At 55.8% G+C, this 20,662-nt stretch overlaps 6 protein-coding genes across 6 annotated transcripts; 3 read left to right on the top strand and 3 right to left on the bottom strand.

Annotated features, from left to right (window-relative positions):
• Positions 1-784: 784 nt before the first annotated feature.
• CCM_06870 (Fungal transcriptional regulatory protein) lies at positions 785-2,497 on the top strand (the record flags this gene model as incomplete). Its single annotated transcript, XM_006672008.1, has 2 exons — positions 785-844; positions 971-2,497. The coding sequence occupies 2 exons, from the start codon at positions 785-787 to the stop codon at positions 2,495-2,497; spliced, it is 1,587 nt and encodes a 528-aa protein (XP_006672071.1).
• A 3,318-nt stretch (positions 2,498-5,815) lies between these two features.
• On the bottom strand, positions 5,816-8,016 carry CCM_06869 (endopolyphosphatase; the record flags this gene model as incomplete). The annotated part of the gene is made up of 2 exons (XM_006672007.1): positions 5,816-7,803; positions 7,857-8,016. 2 exons carry the CDS (start codon positions 8,014-8,016, stop codon positions 5,816-5,818), a joined length of 2,148 nt encoding a protein of 715 aa, XP_006672070.1.
• Positions 8,017-10,164: 2,148 nt separating this feature from the next.
• Positions 10,165-11,844, bottom strand: CCM_06868 (glycogen branching enzyme GbeA, putative; the record flags this gene model as incomplete). The annotated part of the gene is made up of 1 exon (XM_006672006.1): positions 10,165-11,844. One exon carries the CDS (start codon positions 11,842-11,844, stop codon positions 10,165-10,167), a length of 1,680 nt encoding a protein of 559 aa, XP_006672069.1.
• Positions 11,845-12,671: 827 nt separating this feature from the next.
• Positions 12,672-14,566, bottom strand: CCM_06867 (phosphoribosylaminoimidazole carboxylase; the record flags this gene model as incomplete). The annotated part of the gene is made up of 2 exons (XM_006672005.1): positions 12,672-13,669; positions 13,726-14,566. 2 exons carry the CDS (start codon positions 14,564-14,566, stop codon positions 12,672-12,674), a joined length of 1,839 nt encoding a protein of 612 aa, XP_006672068.1.
• A 2,600-nt stretch (positions 14,567-17,166) lies between these two features.
• On the top strand, positions 17,167-18,657 carry CCM_06866 (oleate delta-12 desaturase; the record flags this gene model as incomplete). The annotated part of the gene is made up of 2 exons (XM_006672004.1): positions 17,167-18,187; positions 18,248-18,657. The coding sequence occupies 2 exons, from the start codon at positions 17,167-17,169 to the stop codon at positions 18,655-18,657; spliced, it is 1,431 nt and encodes a 476-aa protein (XP_006672067.1).
• Positions 18,658-19,268: 611 nt separating this feature from the next.
• CCM_06865 (uncharacterized protein) lies at positions 19,269-20,409 on the top strand (the record flags this gene model as incomplete). The annotated part of the gene is made up of 2 exons (XM_006672003.1): positions 19,269-19,950; positions 20,030-20,409. 2 exons carry the CDS (start codon positions 19,269-19,271, stop codon positions 20,407-20,409), a joined length of 1,062 nt encoding a protein of 353 aa, XP_006672066.1.
• Positions 20,410-20,662: the final 253 nt, after the last annotated feature.

Genomic DNA, 20,662 nt, shown 5'->3' with positions numbered 1-20,662 from the left:
GCATGCACTGGAAGGATTCATACTTTTAATACTGCAATCATTTGTTTTATGCAGCCACAAAACACATCGCATATAGCATTGGGAATGTATAATTTCTTGTTTTCGGGCGAGGAAGATGATGGCCACGTGGTAGTTGAATAAATATACCATGATGATGATTGCTGGCTATACTCCTTCAACCTTTTTTCCCACTATGTGGTGCTCATTCTGCAAGTGACTACAGCGGAATTAGATATATACCCTTCATCCCGTTTGACTGCGCGACGCATACCACAGGTGTGACAAACCTAGCATCACAATGTGATGAGGGGGAGTGTCTGCATGGCAAACGCAGTATGAGCAATTCCATATTAGTTAGTTGAAAGAAAAATTGCCGTGGTTGAAAATGGTGCGGCTAGTGGCACGTTATTTATTAGAGGCGCCGTTCAGGCCGTTGGAGCCGCGCACCGTTGGCAGTTGCCCCGACGTGGTGTGGTGGAGCGGCGCAGCAATCATCATACCTACAGCTTCTCTCTCCCCCTTCACGAAAGCAATTCCATCCACAACCCATCCCGTTCATCCATCCACGTGCTCGTGCGTTTTCCATCCTCGCCGCAAACGCTGACCTCATTCGCCGCGCGTCCCCTGTCGCCCAAACGCCGCGTCGTCCGTATTCTCGCAGGGCAACTTTGATGAGGCAGGACAGCAGACATCAGCGTACTTCAATTTAGAGACGGAGTTGTAGGGGCTTGGGGAAGTCTGGGCCGGACTGCCCGTCGTCGGTTGTTACGGCCACCGAGGAGTCATGCCGAATACCGGCAAACCCAGCCAGGACTGCCACCTCTGCCGGCAGCGGCGCGTCAAGGTATGTAGTTGTTGCTTGCAGGCATGCTGCCACCCCGTCCATTCGGCGCCTCTATATAGCTCCAGACTTTCTGCCCCAATCACCGTGCCTCGCACATTTTCAACTAAACTGGCGGACCTTGTCTAGTGCGATCTCGCTAGGCCGGCCTGCCAACGGTGCACAAAGTACGGCGCCGTCTGCCCGGGGTATCGCGACCAGCAGGCGCTCGTGTTTCGCAACGCCGACCCGTCCACGCTCAAGCGGCGGCGGAAGCGCGCAGCGGCGGGCGGCGCCCAGCCAGCGCCAGCATCTAGAGCAGACCCGTCGTCCTCTGCTTCGGGGGGCGGCGATGAGAGGAGCCAGGCGCTGGTCACGGGTGCCGCGGCCCTCGGGCGGCAAGTCGCAGAGCACTGGACCGCGCAGTCGGTGCCGCTGCTCCTCGACGTCTACTCGACCATGGATTTCCTGCGCCACGTCTACACCGCCAACCACAGCAGCAGCGGGCCGCTCCTCTGGTCGGCGCACATCTTCACGCGCACCTATGTCCTCAACGTGCGGTACCCGACGCACGCGTCGGCCGGGCTGCGCGGGCAGGCGCAGCGCGAGCTGGCCATGTTCATGGGAAAGACGCTGCGTGCCGTGAACCGGGCGCTGGCGGCGCCCGGCGGCGCGTGCCGCGACGACATCCTCGCGACCATCTGGCTACTCGCCAACCACGAGGTGCTCGCCGGCACTCTCGGCCGGCAGCAGCCCGTCAACACGTGGCAGCTGCACGCCCGCGGGCTGTACAGCATCCTGCAGGCGCGCGGGACGGCCGCGCTGCTCACCAGCGCGGGGCGGACCGCGTTCTGGCCCGCGTTTAACATGGTCCAGCTGCAGGCGCTCATCCTGAACACTGCGTGCCCGGCCGAGACGGACGAGTGGCTGGGCGTCTGCGAGAGACGTCTGTTTGAGGGGGAGGCGCTGACGCTGCGCATCGCGCAGTATATTGCGAGCGTGTGCGCGGTGCAGGCCCGCGTCATGGGCCACCTCCGCGCGGCCGACGGCGCGCGCAGCGCCTCAGACGAGTATCTGTCGCTGCGGCAGGCCTTGCTCGACGCAGACGAGACATTTGCCGCGTATGTGCTCACCGAATCGCCGCTGGCACCCGACGCCGGCGCCGGCGCCGATATGACCATGGACGTGTATATGCGCAACGTGCAGTGCGCCGCCGTCATCAAGAGCCACCACCAGATGCAGATGCTCTGCAACCTGCTCACGCACTACGCGCCGTGTCCCGTGCCGCACGCAACGCTGCTCGCGCACCGCCGCCACGCCCTGCGGCGCGTCTACGAGAGCGCGCAGGCCATCATCGACAGCCTGCCCGCCGCCATGGCACCACTCGCCCGCACCACGGTGCTGCAGAGCCCAGGTGTGCTCTTTGACGCCATGAGGCTGATATTTCCGCTATTTCTGGTCGCGCACGTGCCGTGCACCCGCCAAGAGCACAAGGAAGTCGCCCTGCGCGCGCTCACCTTCATCGGGACAGAGGTCGGCATCCGGCAGGCGCTCGTCGGGGGCGGGCCGACGATGTCGCTGCCACGTGAGGCGCGGGCGCCGCTCACCCTGGACTCATTAGCCGAGCCGCCGTGGGTGTCGTCGCCGCCGCCGGACTATACCGTGCTGGGGTTCTGACACGAGCGTGGACGGGCCAATACGGACATGATCTGATGGGAAGCCTGCTGCTTGACATAGGAGCTTCCTTCCTTGGCTGCTACGCGCCATGCCGCCGTGTATATGAAGGCAGTCCCATCTTGTTTGAGACGTGCGACTGATTCGTGAATAACAAGCACACCATATCTTTTCTTGCCATGGCTTATAGAGAGTCGTGCGCCTACGCCAACGCAATCCATGGAGCCACAACCTTGAACCTTGGGGCCACATTTTTCACCTCCGCGTATTCGGCCGAGTGGGTGCGCCATGCTCTGTTAGCCGTTTTCATAACCGAAAACAAGATGGATCAGTTTTTGGCCATCCCGAGCCAAAATGCCATGTCGAACCAAAATGTATAACTGGGCTGCATTGTTCCGGAACTGACGATGCTGACAAGAGCCCCGCGCTTGGCAAACGCAGTTTTCCCTGGTTTTCAGTGGGGGTGCCCCCTTCGTATTTTGCATCGGCCCGTTTTACTACTCTCTAGGGGTTGATCTCGCGAAGGCGGCCCCGTCTGATGCCCTTCCGGGAGGATAAAAGCTGCGTCCGAAAAATTCTTTTCGGGTTTGCCACTGAGGTTTTGCATATTTTTGCATCATTTGTTGGTTCCTGAGTTTGTTGGCGGTTCGCCCCACCACAATGCGGGCCCCGCATCGGGAATCTAGGGGGGTGTCGCGGTGACGTCATGCCATCATGCCTCTGGTCCGTTTTGCAGTCCAAGTGTGTCCAGGTACAATAAATGCCTCTGGGAATCGACTCGGCTTGAAAGTAGAGGTAAATAAAGTTGATGCGGCCTGGGCTGGTGGGAGTTTGTATTGCGGCGATTGTGTTCGCTACTGTCGATCATCCGCTACTGGAGAGGGTGACTTGCAGGCGATCATGGCTTGGGGTGGACGCCATAAAGTTTTTGCACTTATGCCAGTCTGTTCCAAACGAAATCCTGCTCTCCTGTTCCTGGCAAGGATCAACGCCGCTTGTTGCTTTGATTTGTTTCAACTTGTCGCATTTCAATTCCCGAACCTGCCGAGTGCAGTTCGCTGCCGTTTTCGGGCTCGTTTGCCAATTCTTCAGTCCATAACTTTGCGGTTGGGTGTTTGGTCGAAGCTTCCTGCGAAATAAATGCGCATCACTGTAGCAGCCAGTAGGGCTGACCGTGACCAGCGAAGTCTGCCCGCGCCGCCGCTCCACCATGTCATTTTGCTTGGGCGGTATCCATAGCAGGCCAAGAAGGAAATAGCAGCGCACAAAGGCGAAACGAGATAGCTGGTTAACTAGTGGCGGCCGACTAGTTTACTCGCTTGGGCTGGATGGTGTCGGGCGAGCCAACGGGTCACAACCTCATGTAACATGCCGAGAAGCCATGGCGTTGAGACGTGCATCGCGGCCACTGTGAGGTCATACGAGCAGCTTTGTCCGCCGGTACCCCTGTTTCCCGATATGGGCTGTGCTGAGCGTCTCGTGTGAAGTAGTAGTAGCGTTCTTGTCGTGTCTTCTGTAGCGCCCGTATCTCTCAGCTCTAGCTCCCAGCGCCTCGGGTACCTGTAGGTATGTAGGTCAGTAGGTAGGTAGGTAGGTATCTCGTTTGTAGGCGGCCGCCCATCATCGTCAGCTCGCACACCTTCCCTTCGTTGGCAAATAGAATTGACTTTCTCGGTCTGGAAAAAGGATTGAATTCTCACTGGACGGAAGAAAAATCCTATTGATACGAGAGAGATGGCCGTTTCCCAGTTTTTGGACCAGATTAGCGTCTTGAGAAAGTGTGATCCCCCCACACAACCCTACTTCACATCGAAAAAGGCCCGCAAGGTGGTGGAACAGGGGATGCTCCTGCCCTTTAACCCACTCGCTCAGCTCTTTTATTCCCGTTCACCCTCACATCTATCTAGTTACCTTGACTCTTGACTCTTCTCTTCCTCTTCATACTAACAACTTCATTGCCTCCCTTCTTTTTTCTTTCTTTTTTTTATTACTTGCCTTTCCTTTTTTGGAGTTTCAACCCGGGGTTCTCTTACTGTCAACTTCATCTACATATTTTCATACCCCAGTGTTTCGCCCGTCTATATCACACCACTCACTCCTTCGCCTTGTCTACAATCACCTGCGACCCCAATCAACACCGACTTTGCGATCAAGGCCCTTTTTTGCAACCCACACCCCGAATTCAATCCCAACGAACCCAAATACCACCAAATCAAAAGAAGAAAAGATGACCACCATGTCTCTGGCGGCTCCCCTTCCTCCGTCCAGTCGCCCCAGCCCGTCGTCCCCCACAAGCGGGAGACTACCCGTGCCTGTCCGCCCCAAGTTCAACTCACACATCACCTCGGACCGCCTGCGCGAGGGCGCCGGCCTGCGCCTGCCGCCTTTTGCCTTGCGCGCGAGTAATATCCAAAAGGGTCGCACGTCCGTCTTTCGCGAGCTGGGCCTCGAAGACGACTTGGCCTTTGGCGACGACACCTATCTTGTGGCGCGCGACGACGGCACCAACAAGTTCGCCGACGCCGAAGACGACGCCATCTCAGCGACGGCAGGCCACCGCAGCGTCAGCAGCCCCCAGCAGCAGACGTCGCGTCCTTGGTATGCCAAGCTGGCCGTGCGCCCGGCCCTCACGAAACGCCAGTCCAGCCAGGGACGTATCGCTGTTCCTACTGTCCATGTCGTCAGCCCCGACGCCCAATAGAACAAGCCTGCAACGGCATGAATTTCGTCTACGACATTCGTGCTGTGCAGCCATGACCGCATATGAACGCAACGTGTCGCATCAGCCTGGCGCTGTACACGTTGATACACACCCACGAAATACTCTATATACTATGAGCACACCCAGCATGATACGACGTGCTTTCGGCATAAATCATCATAAAACAGCGCATACTCTTGCGAGGGAGGACTAGGCCTCTGAGGATTTGGAGATTTGTAAATTCTATGTACACATCACTCGCGATATCTGTTTGATTTACTATTTAGCCCATACATGGGCAAAGAGGGGAGAGCAAGAGTCAGACGCAGAGGACTCTTGAATAATGCGGATGTCAGTCTTTGTGCTGCTTTGATAGCAGAATTGTACAATTCAATCGTTCTGGCCTTGTTTCCAATGTGATGTTGATTTATGCAAATTGTTCTGCGTGCTGCCCTGTGCCATACCTATATTCCCGTCCTTTGTATCCAATATGATCCAATCCATGACAAAACTCCAATCCATGATATGCTAGCGAAATAAAGAAATAAAATGCAAAGGAGAAGAAAACACTACCAGCGAAAATGCAGCAAGGATGCAAGAAAGCAGACAACGGATAAGGTTTACGCAAAGTCCTCCAGATCATCATCGTCCATGGTGCCCACAAACGCGCGGCGAAGGAACTCAATCCACAACTTGTTCTTCTTTTCCTTCTTCTTCTTCTTTCCGCCCTTCCTTCCCTTCCTTCCCTTCTTCTTCTTCCCCGATGTGTCTGCATCACCCCCACTTGCGTCTTCCTCGTCCTCACAGCCCTCGCTTTCATCCTCCCAGTCCGCGACGTCTTCGCCCGCGGTGACGAGGTTGCCGCCACCACCACCAATGCTGTGCGCCAGCTTGAGCATCTCCCGCACTGTCAGGTCCGCGAGGCCGTACCAGTCGTCGTCGCGCGTGTCGTACTCGACCTCGAAATGCATCGGGTTGACTGGGTGCCCCGACTTGCCGTGCTCCGCCTCGTTGTTGATGAGGGTGAGGTTTGCAAAGTACTGCGTAAAGGCGACCCAGGAGAGCGTCTGCGGCATGTAGGCCGGTCCGGGCGGGGCGTCGGCGTCGGGGCCGGGGGGGATGACGAGGTAGGGCGGGCTGTGACCCTTTCTCTTCTTTCTCCTCTTCTTCTTGCCGGCGTCGTGCGCGGCGCCGTCGTCATTGTCCTCAAAGAGGTCAGAAAACAGTGCCTCAAACTCGGCCTCGGTCATGGTCGGCGCGTCTTCGGACCGGCGCCTGAGTTCTTGCGGCGCAAAACCAAGCTCGTCAGCCCGCTGCTGCTCGGCTGCTTGCATGGTAGATGGTGTGCCATGGACATCTTTCCAGACGGGGTTGTCTTCGATGCCGGTAATATTGTATTCGTACACGCGCATTGTGGGAAAGTAGTTGGGAATGACGCTAGGCCCAATCATCGAGATCTGGTATCGTTCGGCGTACTTGCCGCCAATCTTCTTCAGGTTCCTCTTCTTCTTCTTTTTCTTGTCGCCCTTTTTCTTCTTGCCTTTACCCTTCTTTTTCCCAAAGATAGATTCAATGTCGTACTCATCGTCCTCGTCTTCTTCATCATCTTCGTCGACATCTTGAAAATCCTTGTCAGTGACATGCCCAGCCGAGGTGGGCAGCTTGGACCACTGCTGGCGAATATCCTGGAGATAGTCTGTTTTGCCAGAAATTCCGACCTCCTTGTCGTTGCCAAGATCCATGCTTTGGCGAAAGTTATACTCGCCCCTGGCCAGGATGCTGTCCTCGTCGAGGTCGTTGGTGTCTTGCAGCACAAAGTGATCAATGTTCATATGACCAAAGAGCGAGCCGATGACAATATCGCGGTACTGTTTAAGCCATAGTGTATAGCGCTGCCAGCACGTTTCGTCCCAGTTTTGCTTGTTGTTGGTGCGGGCGGGCGGGACATGACCCATGAGGATGGCCTTGATGCCGCTGGCGCGCAGACGTTCAAACTGGACACGCAGCCATTCCATGTGCTTATACCCGGGTTCCGATATGAGTGCACAGCCATCGACGGCGGCATTTCGGTCAAAGAAAAACATGGTGTTGAGGCTGAAAACAACGAGCTTGTTGGGAATGACCTCGGTGTAGAACCACCCACCGTACTCAAACTGATGGCGCTGCTCCTCGGGGATAAAAGGGCCCCAGATATCTGCATAGTCTACAAACCATCGGTTGGGACCGGGGACCATGATATTGTGGGGGAGAAAGTCATTGTTGCCAAAGGTAGGCACAACAGGTAGCTGGAGACTCAGCCCCAGCGGCGTGTCGGTTGAGAACGTCTCCAACATCTTGGCGGCAACCAGGCGATTGGTGCCGAGAACCTGTGCCGAGTTACGGGGGTGGTTCTCGTCATTGTCGTGACGGGCCGTGTCGCCGGTCCAGATGACAAAGTCAATCTGGTCGCGGAGGTTGTCGCGGACCCAATCGAGGGTGTGGTTGGCGAGTGAAATTGGCGAGTCGCAGTCGGAGACCTCGGCGCCAAACTTGCCGGCAAGTCCCTTGCCGCTGTGGCAGCTCTTGTCAATGTCGGCATGAAATTTGTAAAACTGGTCGGGGTGGAAGTCTGGCGGCGCGGTCAGTGAGCGGCAGCTGCGTGTCGCGAACAGAGGAGCCAACCTGTAATGTGCAAAAATCGCCCGTGTAGCTTTCGCGGCTCGTCGCTGGATGCAAGAGTGCCTTGCTTGACGTCGAGCACTTGCAACCCAGGCGCGGCCAAGACGGCGGCGGCCAATGCCAGCAGCATTGGGAGCCGCACCGTTGCAGCTGCCGAAAGCATGGTGACAAGCCGTGATGTGCGTCCGTCTAGTCGCACAGCATGTCACGTCACAGGGAGCAAGGTTCGTGGCGTGGCTTTCGAACCGGCGAGCCTTTGGCGACCGTCGACGAGTGTAGATGAAGAATTCAACCACTGAGCGATTGATTCGGTATTGTCGGCGCAAATCAGACCATCAGTCGAAAAGTAGCTTTCAACAGGTGGGTCAAGGTTGGTCAACCCGCGGCGGCCAAGACGGGCGCAGTAAATACTGGGATAAACCTAGCCAACACTCTAAAACAAGCCGCTATAACAAACGTTGGAGACACTGCAAGTCGGTCCCAAGTCGGGTCTGCAGCTGAGATTGTGGCTGGCGCAGATCACTCGGACCCTGGACGCTACGTCGTTTCCGGCGGATGTTTGGTCCCGAACTCGAGCATGTCGAATTCAGGTCTGCGGCAGCACAGCAGCGTATATAAATACATTGACGGACCGGGCGAAATAGCACATCATCAGCATGTTTCGACAAGGCCGAGCTCTCACCATCGTGCCATCTTGGCGTACTCGCCCGCGCGGGTGACCGACTTGACTGGTGACAGCAAAACGCGACCAGCTGCTCCACGATGCGAGGTACTCTATCTGGCAGGGAACCAATCTCGGGTCGCTGACAGCCACACGTGCTGAGACAGGGTGGCCAGCAGGGTACACACAGCGGCGCCGCCTGCATGCGATGCGCTTCGGTGGCTTGTTCTTGGTGGCTTCCTTGCGTGGTACTGCGGCATCATGCGGAGGGGAAGTGGGTGGTGTGGAGGAGGAGAGGCTGACAGCTTGCCGCGAAATCACACCAGACGGTGCTCGTAGGCGGAACAAAAATGACAGAAAAGGTGAAATTTTGATCAAATTTATATTAAAACACCAATTACATGTCACGACATCAGGAGACAAATATTCGGCTCAGCTCATGCACTCGACCATCAATCCTACACGATACCTACATAGGTAGGTAGTCAGATGCGTCATATGCCGTGCGTACGCCCAATACAACCCTCACCAAACAATAAGGGTTAGATGCCTCAGGCACGGGCATATGTTTTGCCGTTCTGTCCTCTATTAGAGTACCTAAATTCCAGAATTTATAGAGCCTTTTGGCATTAAATACGTGGCAAGTTCATCATCTCTCGGCACTACGCTAACATGATACCACTACTGATGAAGCTGACGCGAGGTTGAAAAATATCTAAATACTGTATAGAAAAAGATGTGAAATTAAAAGTAACAGTAGCGAAATTTTGACGCAAATACCTCGACAGTACGGACAAAATGGGCCTTTGATACCCCTGTTTGCGCATCCAGGACAGCAACGCCTGGCCGTTGTCGGGTCCGAAGCCCCCATTCATATGCTCGACAGTCTACAAGCCAATATTACCATAATATCTCGCTTCAGGGCAAACTCAAAGCGAGAATACCCTCAAGAAATTCGGTCCTTCGACTTCGGTAGCATGCCGCATATCAGTCAACATAACATGATACAGACAGCCTGCAACGCAGTACCTGTGCCACAGTGTTTGCACTGTGCTCAAGCTCTCCTGTCCACCCAATCAGCACTCGCTCATCTGCCCCACCGCTAGCTTCCCTCAACCCGCCAAATTTTCCCACGACTTTTTTCCTTCTTCTCCTTCCTCTCCACGCAACGACCAAGACCTCGCGAGTGATCCGCTCAGCGACACCGACGCGCCTTCTACTATTCCGATAGAACACGTCATGCATCTAGGGTCTTTTAGTTGCTAGAGGAATTTGCCGCTCGTTTGAAGGAGGCTGTACGTATTACGTGTGGCGGTCTTCTATGGTTTTATTGTGGCTACATTCCTGCCCTAGCAGGCAGTTGTATTTGAAGACATGCGTAGATGGCGGGTCAAAACTTGCGCAGCGTCGCCGTGCACACCTGCTCTGTCGAGTTGATTGTCGCCAGCAAGCAAGACGTGCACCTGGTAAGCCTTGTTCGATATGAAAGGATGTGTGTTGTCAGTAGGTCTATTACAGAATGCTTCTTGCAACTTTCGATGCCGATTCCAGCAACATACGTCAAATACGTACAAACTTTTTCGTAAACCCAACGCCAGCTGATGCATGTGTATGAATACAGTCGTATTATATACGCGCCTACACGCCCCCTTACTCAAACAAGATCCTCCACACCTGGTACCATTTGATCGGTGGCGGCGGTGGCAGCTCGGCCGCCATTACATCTTCCATACCAGAGTGAAGATCGATTTCGTGCAAGGGAGCCATCCACGGATCATTTCGCCCAATGGTAAATTTGTGCCCAAAATACAACAAGGCAAAGATGACGATGCCGATGTAGGACGTGATAAACGTCGGCGTGTCCCATTGTCCCTTGACAAAGACCTTGAACCCGTTGAGCAGCAGCAGCACAAAGAAAACAACGCCGCTAATCCAAGCTGCGTACGGCTGGAATCTGGAGCGATATGGAAGCTGACCGCTGGCCACGGTCACGTTTTGCAGCTCTGTGGCCTTGTAAAACCGGACGTAGATGAAGCAACAGCAGATCCAGCTCTGGAAAGCGCCCGTGTTGACGATATTGACGAGCCAGTTGAAGACGACAGAGCCTGTGCTCCCGAGATTCATGTAAGCCAAGGCCGCAAAGCAAGCGCTCAGCGCGGTGGCGTATAGCGGGATGCCATGCTTGGTGCAGCGCGCAAAGATGCGCGGCGCGTGGCCCGAGAGCGCCAGCGAGTACAGGGCGCGGCTGGCGATGTACAGGAACGAGTTGCCCGTGGACCAGGCCGAGAGCACAATGACGGCGTTGATGATGGAGTCGAGCACCGGGATCCCAGCGGCCTTGATGCCCAGCGCCCACGGCGACGCGGCCGCGGTATTGCCCGGCGAGAGCAGCCCGGCATTGTCGCTCCGGACGAGGATGCCGATAGCAAACACGCCCAGCAGGTAGAAGAGCACGAGGCGGTAAAAGTAGCGCTTCGTGGCCTTGGGCATGTTGCGGCGCGGCGACTGCATCTCGCCGGCGGTGGCGACGAGCATCTCGGGCGCGAAGATGAAGGCGTAGACGGAAAAAGTGAGGGTGCCGACAAAGGCGCACAGGTAGCCGGCGCCGCCCTCGAGCAGATATGTGTTGACGGGCCCCGGGCGCGTCCAGTTGGAGAAGTAGAGCGGCTCAGCCGGGCCGCCGCCAAAAAAGAGCACGGTGGTGAGCAGCAGCAGGCCGAGGATGGCGACGACCTTTGTGGACGCGAAGCAGAACTCGGCCTCGCCGTAGACGGCGACGGGGAACAGGTTGCAGGCGACGATGACGACGGCGATGAGGGTGTACCACGCGGCCGTGGGCACGGGCGACGGCCAGTACTGCAGGACAATGGTGGTGATTGTGATTTCGCCGGCGATGCCCAGCGAGAAGATGTACCAGTACAGCCAGCCGAGCGTGAAGCCGAGGCTGGGCGAGACGAAGCGCTGGCCGTAGTAGGCGACGCCGGCGCCGCGCACCGGCAGGTACGCGCTCATCTCGCCCACGCCCGTCGCGACGCCGTACAGCAGCAGCGTGATGATGGCGTAGCACGCGAGCAGCAGCGCCGGCCCGCCCATCTTGAGGCCCTGCCCGGAGCCGACAAACAGGCCCGTACCGATGGAGCCCCCGAGGGCAATCATCTGCGCGTGCCGCGACTTGAGCCCGCGCCGCGTCGACTCGCCCGCGCCGGCGGCGTCGTGGGAGCTCGCCGGCTTGCCGACCTCGACGTCGTCGTCTTGGTCGTGGTGCTTGTCGGAGCCAGGGGGGCTCACCGCGGCGATGGCGGCGGCGGGCTGGTTGTCGTCGCCCTTCATGGTATAAGAGGGGGTTGGAATTGGGAGAGGAGGATGTAGAAATCAAGGAGACGACATGTCAATCGGGAGATGCGGGGAGAAATGCCGTATAATATGATGGCTTTGTTCGCTGGGGGCCGCAAATCGAAAAAAGAGGTGCATAAAACCTGCAGGTCGGAGTCTCCGTATCGAGTCATTCAGCGCCGCAAAGGCCCGCTCCCGGTTCCGAGCGGCATCCACGTGATGCGGAGCGGTAGCATTCGATGGAACCGCATGTCCTATTTTCACGATACTGAATTACGCAACTTATTGCTTTTTTGGCAGCATCATGCAGGTCGGTGGTCAACGTGGTGGCTTGGACGGTTGTCAAAAAAGAGGCTTTCGGAGGTCTTAGATCAGCGACGCCACACCTAAAATTCCGTCGACAGGGTGTGTGGATCCGACCGTTGGTGCACTGTCAACTGTCAAACAACCAATCTGACTTCTGCCATTTATCATTTTGCAGCAGAACTTCAAGAGAAGTAACTAATCTCCTCAAATGTGATGAGTGACCGATCTATCGCAAAAAATAAATCAAAAAAAATTGGCAAGAGAGATGGGACTTGCAAAACTTTCATCATATCATCTTTGACCACTGCAACGACCTAGCACACCTTGGCTGGGACTGGCCATGTACTACTACTCGTTCTTCGCGGTCTTTCCAAGGACACCGCAATTCATCGCAGGCACACTAATGCAGAATAAAAGTCAATGCGGACATGAGAGACATTCATGAGTCGACAGGCCATGGCAGCAGGTAGCCCTTTGAAGTGGACCATGCCCGGCGAGAAAGCTAGATAAGCATCACCTCATTTCTTCTCCAGGTACGCTTCCCACCCCAGCTCCTCCAGCTTGCCCGCCTTGGCCTCCACCTCGTCTCTCATCGTCTTCATGTAGCCCGCCATGGCCGCCGCGTAGCCCGCGTCGGCGCAGCCGAGAATCTTGACCGCCAGCAGGCCCGCGTTGGTCGAGTTGTTGATGCCGACCGTCGCCACCGGGCAGCCGCGCGGCATCTGCACGATGCTGAGTAGCGAGTCCTGCCCGTCGAGGTGCGTCGCCTTGACTGGCACGCCAATCACGGGCAGCACCGTCTCCGACGCCAGCATGCCGGGCAGGTGCGCCGCGCCGCCCGCCGCAGCAATCAGCACGCGCACGCCCCGCGCCGCCGCCGACTGGCCGAGCTCAACCATGCGCTGCGGCGTCCGGTGCGCCGACGTGATGGTGTAGTCGTACGGCACCCCAAACTTCTCCAGCACCTCGAATGCGCCCTTGAGCACGGGGAGGTCCGAGTCTGAACCCATGGTCACGACCACCAGCGGGTTGCTGCGGCTGCGCGAGGATACGGGCTTGGCCGGGGCGGCTGCGGCAGCACCAGAGCCAGATGGGCGCAGCATCGCAGCGGCGCTGGCGATGCGGCCCTCGCGGATACTGTCTACCTCCTTGGTAAGGGAGCCCGCCAGTTGCTCGAGGCTGCTGATTTGGGCGGACGGTGACGTCACAGTAATGTGGCCGATCTTGCGACCGGGCTTAGACGCCTTGCCATACAGGTGAATGTAGACGTCCATGTCCTTGTCGTAGCTGCGGCTGGCCTCGTCTAGCAGCACATCGTGGGATTCCTCGGCGGCGCCGCCCAGAATGTTCAGCATAATGGCAGACTGGACACGTGGCTCCAGTGTCACCTTGCTGGGGAAGATATCAAGGATAGCGCAGAGTTGTGCCTTGAACTGCGACATGTAGGGGACGGCCTCGGTGAAGAGGTGGCCTGAGTTGTGTGGTCTGGGGGCGACCTCATTGACCACGATACCGCCTGCAACCTGTTAGAAGATGATTCCAGTTTTGCTTATCAGCGCTATAAAGGCGTACCATCCTTGAGGATAAACAGTTCTACCGCGTAGATACCACGTCCCTTGAGTGTGCGAATCACGTTGCTCGCCACCTTGCGCGCCTCCGCACATGCCTCAGCCTGCACCCCCCGTGGCGGCAAGAACACCTTTGTGCAAATGCTGTCCTCATGCACCGTCTCGACAGCAGGGTACGGATGCACATCGCGCAGCTTGCCGTCGTCGTCTTCCGTCCGCACCACCATGACGGACAGCTCCTTTACAAACGGCTGAAACTTCTCCGCGTACAGCGACAGCTTGCCCATGGAGCGGATGGCCTCGTCAAAGTCGGCGGGCCCTCGCACCTGAAAGTTGCCGCGGCCGTCGTACGATCCCTTTCGGGCTTTGAGCATGAACGGGAAGCCATACTTGTCACCGACAGCCTGCAGGGCCGCGGCTGTCAGCGCCTCGCCTTCAATAGCCAGCTGCGGCGCCACGGGGATACCCGCGCGCAAAAAGTGCTCTTTTTGCAGGAACTTGTCCTGGATCAGGCGGATCGTCTCCCAGGACGGGTGACAGGGCACTTTTTTCAGCGGCCGGCCCGCGCCGACCGAGACACCTTTGGTGGCGATCTCCTCGAGCACGTCGGCGTTGACGTGCTCAATCTCGACGGTGAGCACATCCACGCGCGCGGCGAGCTCGCGAATCTTGGCTGGGTCGTTGAAGGAGCCCGATACGTGCTTGTCGTTTTCGCAAATCTGCTTCGCGGGGGAGCCAGCGGCGTCGAGGATGGCGAGCTCCACGTTGAGGGGTGAGGCCGCTTCCTGGAGCATGCGGCCGAGCTGACCGCCGCCGAGAAGGCCAATGACCGGATACTTGCCCATGCCTTGAAATTGTATATCGAGTGTTTGGCCCAAGCGCCGGGATTGGTTGGACAGTGTAAGCGTCAATGCGTCAAGAACCTATCTTTTTTTTTTGTGAGGTTACTAATTTTCATAGACAAGGTGAAGAAATTCGATGGTGGGGACCCCGCTAAGGTCGTGGCCGGACGAGGTCCCTTGGCAGCCGGACGGCTTAAAGGAGTAATTAATTACTTAGTGTAATAAGTCTACGGATAAAAGAGGAAACGCGAGAAATATATCCACCTATGCACTGGATTTTAATTCGTCAGAAACTTTTAGCCGATTTTGCCTGACGGGCTGTACACCGCAGAGGCTGAGGAACCAGTCGGAGATCGGCCATTCCTAATAATAATAAGTACGGGATAGTGCTACATATTCATAACTATAGGCACAAGAGCACTAGAGCGTTTTGCTAAGGGCATGAGCTTCACGTGACATGCACCGCTAGGGACTTAGAAGGGACCACAGTTGATTAGCGTGTTCCTAGGAAAATTAAGTACCTAGTAAGAACCGCCAAAACAGGTAGTCTGTCTTTTAAAGGCCTATCTATGGCTGCAGAAGAGCCATTTTCCAGGCCAGTTGTACACGCCTCTCTTACGAATAAAAGCCGCGAGAAGGTGTGTTTCAAGCGAATTGGTGAGTGAGAGGCTCGACGGCGGTAGTAGCGGTGGTGGTAGTAATACACTGACTTTTCAAAGATACCTCTATATTATACATGATATGTATGCACACCCAAAGCCATGTGTACCTCTGCAAAATCTGCTAGTACTGGTAGCATCACGTGAGGCTCGTGCCTCTAGCAAAACGCTCGTTACTCTTTTTATTTTTTTCTTGGCTCAACAAACTTCCCAACAGAAAATTTGCGGGTGGCTGGACGTGGGGTTAGACTCCAGTGCCGGGGCTGGGCGGTGGATGCGGAGGAATGCAGTGACCATCTGCCTTTTGTACTAAACCTGGCCAAAAAAGAAGGGGAAAAAGCGATTCTACCAATAGAAAGGATCCTATTTCATCTCCTATATCCGTACTCCGTACTCTCATTCTAACTAATTCATTGCTCTGTCGTACGAATGGAAGCGTCTAGGCATTCAGGCGGAGGATTGATCTGGCGGGAGGATGTGCGCTCCTGCAAGTTAAAAAAAGGTATCCGTATGTCTTGCCAGTTCTTGCATGTGCCAGCTCAGCTCGTGTCTGTCTGGCTGTTCCTGTGGCTGGGCCTAGCGCACACCATTCCAACTTTGATTCCTCCGTAGCGCAGATTGGGTTTGGCCAAACCTCGGCCGGCCGCAACTACACGTGCATGAGCAAGATGGCTGTCTGGAGGCAATCAGTTTCCTAAATTCCCATCAACGAGGTTGATAACTAGAAGGCTGACACAGCCTGGCAGCACGGGCGTCTGACGCCGACTCTCAATGGTGTGCACTGAGATGAACCATCGACTCTGGTCGCTGGGCTGGCGGCTCGGCTTCACATGAAGTGGCGTGCCCCTTTTTGCATGAGTTTTTTTGCACTAAAAGGTCGCTAGCGATTCGCAGTATGTACAGAGTACACATAATTAGGTACATGTCGCTCAGTAAACTGGCCGTACAGTCAGGGCGGAAGCGGTGTATGTATCAGCATCACACCACCGGCAGCCATCATTGTAGTTGCAAGCCGGCTAACAGGTAGGTACGCCAATGCTGTGTTTGCAGTGGCGTGTGGCCATAGTTGCGAGCGCGCCAGCTCACCAGCCTCCTGGCAGCGCTATCAACTAACAGGTGTCAGTTATTAGGTACCTACCTCCTGTTCTTCTTCATGATACCAGTAACAGGTACTAGGTAAAGTTCCGACTTTTCCCTTTTCCCTACCACTGACTCCATCTCCACACCAAGCCTGGCGCTGTGCTGCAACTGCCACTGTTTGTTCCCCTGACTCTGACTCGGTCCACTTCGGTCACGCCTTGGTCCAAGAAAAAAAAAAGCTGATCATGGCTTGTTGATACACTTCAGCATCTCCTATAACATGTTGTTATTTTTTTATTTTTTTTTCATCTTGTTGCCGTTTGTTGTGGTCATGTTCAATAAATGCGAGAAATACTTACCCTTTTGGATGCACACCCCCTGCACCTTTAATTTTCCTAAAGCTACCCCACGGGACCCTGTAATTGGACCCCAACAATTTGGAGCTCACTGAATGGCTCAGGTACACTTTTCTTTTTATCAGTCTAATCAACAAGTCTAGATGACGCTGACGCCCCAAGCAGACATTTCCGTTCATTCGCTCGTAAAAACAGAAAATAGAGTATAAAATCCAACGAGATAAAACTATTTCCCCACACGCACGGTTCGATCACAAAAGCCTCGCCTATGAATGGCCCATGTCCTCCCATATCCTCACACTAACAAGCTCGCACAACCTCCCCTGCCCGATCGTCCTCCTCTAACACCCCCCACCCCCCTCCTCTCTTTCCTCTCTCATAAACCTGTCCTCCGTCTCTTCTTCACCCCTAGTTACTAGTTACCTCCTTTCCTTCTTGATCCCTCAGAGTCTCTCCCCTCTCGACATCAATTCTCACCACCTCATACCTGACGAACCACACCATCACGATGGCTGCCGCTTCCACTGCCGTCGCTGGCAGCGCCAGAGCTGCTGTTCGACGCAACGTCCTTGTAGAGTCCTCCGAGTCCTCGGCCGCCGTCTCACCAGTCGACTCGCCTCGCCCCTCGCCCTCGTCGACCTCGCTCTCCTCCATGTCCGAGATGGACGCGGAGACCAAGCCCGTCAGCTACGGTCGTCTCATTGACACGTACGGCAACGAGTTCACCCCACCCGACTACACCATCAAGGACATTCGCGACGCCATCCCCAAGCACTGCTTCGAGCGCTCCGCCTTGAAAGGCTACCTTTACATCCTCCGCGACATTGTCTACCTCTCCACCACCTTTGCCATCTTCTACAACTTCGTCACTCCAGAGTACATTCCCAATATCTACCTCCGCGGCGCTCTATGGGGTGTCTACACCATCCTCCAAGGCCTCTTTGGCACCGGTCTGTGGGTTATTGCCCACGAGTGCGGCCATGGCGCCTTCTCCGACTCGCGCCTCGTCAACGACATCACCGGCTGGGTCCTCCACTCCGCCCTACTCGTCCCCTACTTCTCGTGGCAAATCTCCCACAGCAAGCACCACAAGGCCACCGGCAACATGGAGCGCGACATGGTCTTTGTCCCCCGCACCCGCCAGGAACAGGCCTCCCGCCTCGGCAAGCTGGTCCACGAGCTCTCTGAGCTTGCCGAGGACGCCCCCGCCTACACCCTCACCGTGCTCATTGGCCAACAGCTTATTGGCTGGCCAAGCTACCTTATCAACAACGTCACTGGCCACAACTACCACGAGAAGCAGCGCGAGGGCCGCGGCAAGGGCAAGCACAACGGTTTCGCCGGCGGGGTCAACCACTTTGATCCTCGCAGCCCTCTCTACGAGGCGAAGGACGCCAAGCTCATTGTCCTCTCCGATATTGGCCTGATTCTCGCTGGCTCTGCTCTGTACTTCCTCGGCAACAAATTTGGCTGGACCAACCTCGCTGTCTGGTACTTTGTCCCCTACCTCTGGGTCAACCACTGGCTCGGTAAGTTTTGTCCCTACCCAATTCAATACTGACCTCATGCACTTCGCTAACAACGCCCAGTTGCCATCACCTTCCTCCAGCACACCGACCCTACTCTCCCTCACTACCACACCGAGGAGTGGAACTTTGTCCGTGGCGCCGCTGCTACTATTGATCGCGAGTGCGGCTTCATTGGACGTCACCTGCTTCACGGCATCGTCGAGACACATGTCCTTCACCACTACGTCTCCACCATCCCCTTCTACAACGCCGACGAGGCCTCTGACGCTATCCGCCCCGTCATGGGTAAACACTACCGTTCCGATACCCGGGGCGGTTTCTTTGGCTTCCTTGGCGCCATGTACAAGAGCGCCCGTATGTGCCAGTGGGTTGAGCCCTCGGCCGAGGCTACCGGCCAGGGTAAACACATTCTCTTCTTCCGCAACAAGAACGGCCTCGGCACCAAACCTGCCAAAATTGCTGCTCAGTAGCCCAAAAGAATTGTGTATTTGAAATGAGTGCGGTTCCGGAGTTGGTTGATTTTGACGTCTTTTATGTGTTATCATTGTCCTTGCATTTATCAGCCTTCACAATGGATTTGACCGAATTTGCAGCGACCTTTTGCGGTTACAAGACAAGCTTCTAGACCTTATAGACTAGACTGGCTAGGCCATAAATTGCCAACTTTGAATTACTTTCCCATTTGGATGGACGTGAAGTGATGAGGTGCAACCGGCAAGCGAATTCCAAGCCAGCCGGGTATCCCGGTTTCAAAGACGAAAACCACAATTATCAGGCATGCTTTTTACCTAACGAAGGACCTTGCTTTAGCGCTGGGCGATGATGAAGCTTTTGACAGGTTGAGCAGGACTCTGTGTGAAGCGAATATCAACAGGGTAAACATTTGTGAAGCTAGTGGCCAGGCGGTCCTGGCCGCGCAGTTGTGAATCTGCCAGCTGGCGACAAACGCCTCTTGAAAGCTTGACAACATGAGCTGAGAATTCACGGTTCCCTCACCTTCGTCTCATCAACCATTTTCACTACCACTATACACTGCGCTCATAGCTCCAGCCAGCCCTGTGAAACCGGGCATACGGCAAATATGCTCTCTGAGCCGGTTCCTGCCAACGACTATGAAGAACAAGAAGATGACGTGGCTTCCACCCGGCAGGCCAGAGGGTGGCAGTACACTCCTACTGTTCCGATTCGGATCGAAATACAAATGTTTAAAGAAGTCAGCGGTGTGACGGCTCCCATTCTGGAAAAGCTCGTGCAATTCTACCACGCCGTAGCGGCCAGCCTGTCCCGGGCGGACCAGCGCGAATACCTCGCCATGCTCCGTGGTCTCGAGTGGCGCATCACGCAGAGGCGCGCGCCGTCGGCGCACACTGTGTTGCGGCACATGCGCGAGCAAAACTCGGGCGCCGCCGCCGAGACCGTCTTCTTTACCGATCACATGTCCCTCCCAACCCTCGCCATCCTCATGGCGACGTACCCAAACGGCCTCGGCCTGCTCGCCAAGCTGGGCGTATTTGCGGCGTTTGCCCAATACGGAATCGGGTACACGACGTGCCGCGAGGGGTATGTCGAGTACCACTCAACGGAGCTCGAGGCGTGGGAGCCGCCGAGCATACAGGAGTTGGCGACCATGGCGGATGTCAAGGTTCGGCTTCGTCCGTGCAAGGAGACACCGCGAAAGAAGCGCCGGCGGCACTCGCGGGGCGGCACGACGGCGGATCATGTTCCAACGGAGGAAACGCGGGGCGACGACGCCATAAACTCGGGTATGGGCTTTACAAGCTGACAGCCTCTCCCCCCGTCTTCATTCTCTCTTTTACTGACATGTGATTTATCCTATGCAAGACAACCAAAAACCGATGGGTGCAAGTATCCCGCAGATGGTCGCGGGAGACGACGTCGACGTTGTGGCACGCAATGGTGCTCAGTGTCGGCAATGTCAACAGCAGCGCGCCGCTCTCGCGCAGTGCCAGGATGCGCTCCGAAACGCGCTGGGGAGCCAGCATTCTCTGGAGGAAACCGTGGCCGCCATGTCGGAGCGCATCACTCAGCTGGAGCAGGACAAGGCGTGTGCGTTTGCCGAGGCTGCGCTCGACGCCGCAGAGAAGGAATCTGAGAGGGCAGCCAAGCTCCGTGACGAGGCGCGGAGGCGCGCGATGCTGGCGGAGTGGCGCAACAACCAGGATGAAGGCATCATACCCTTTTATACCCTAGAGGAGGAATGAGGCGAAGAAATTGTGATTTATCACCTTCGAATCTTGCTGCAATTCTTTTATCAATTGAGTTGAGTAGACAAGTGAGATGAAAGAAGAGGAAGAAAACAATAAAGTATGGCTTTCAAGATATTCGAGAGATGCTACATTCGTAGATTCTCTGCTGTTGGAATAATTGACTGTGGTGATATAAATTACATGGTCTCTATGTACCGACTCTCGGGTCTCCCTCGCCTGCATGCCGGTATTAAATGTTTATGGAGGC

The sequence above is a fragment of the Cordyceps militaris genome, assembly GCF_000225605.1.
Source record: "Cordyceps militaris CM01 unplaced genomic scaffold CCM_S00005, whole genome shotgun sequence".
Lineage (NCBI taxonomy): Eukaryota > Fungi > Ascomycota > Sordariomycetes > Hypocreales > Cordycipitaceae > Cordyceps > Cordyceps militaris.
This window is presented reverse-complemented; position numbering and strand designations above follow the sequence as displayed.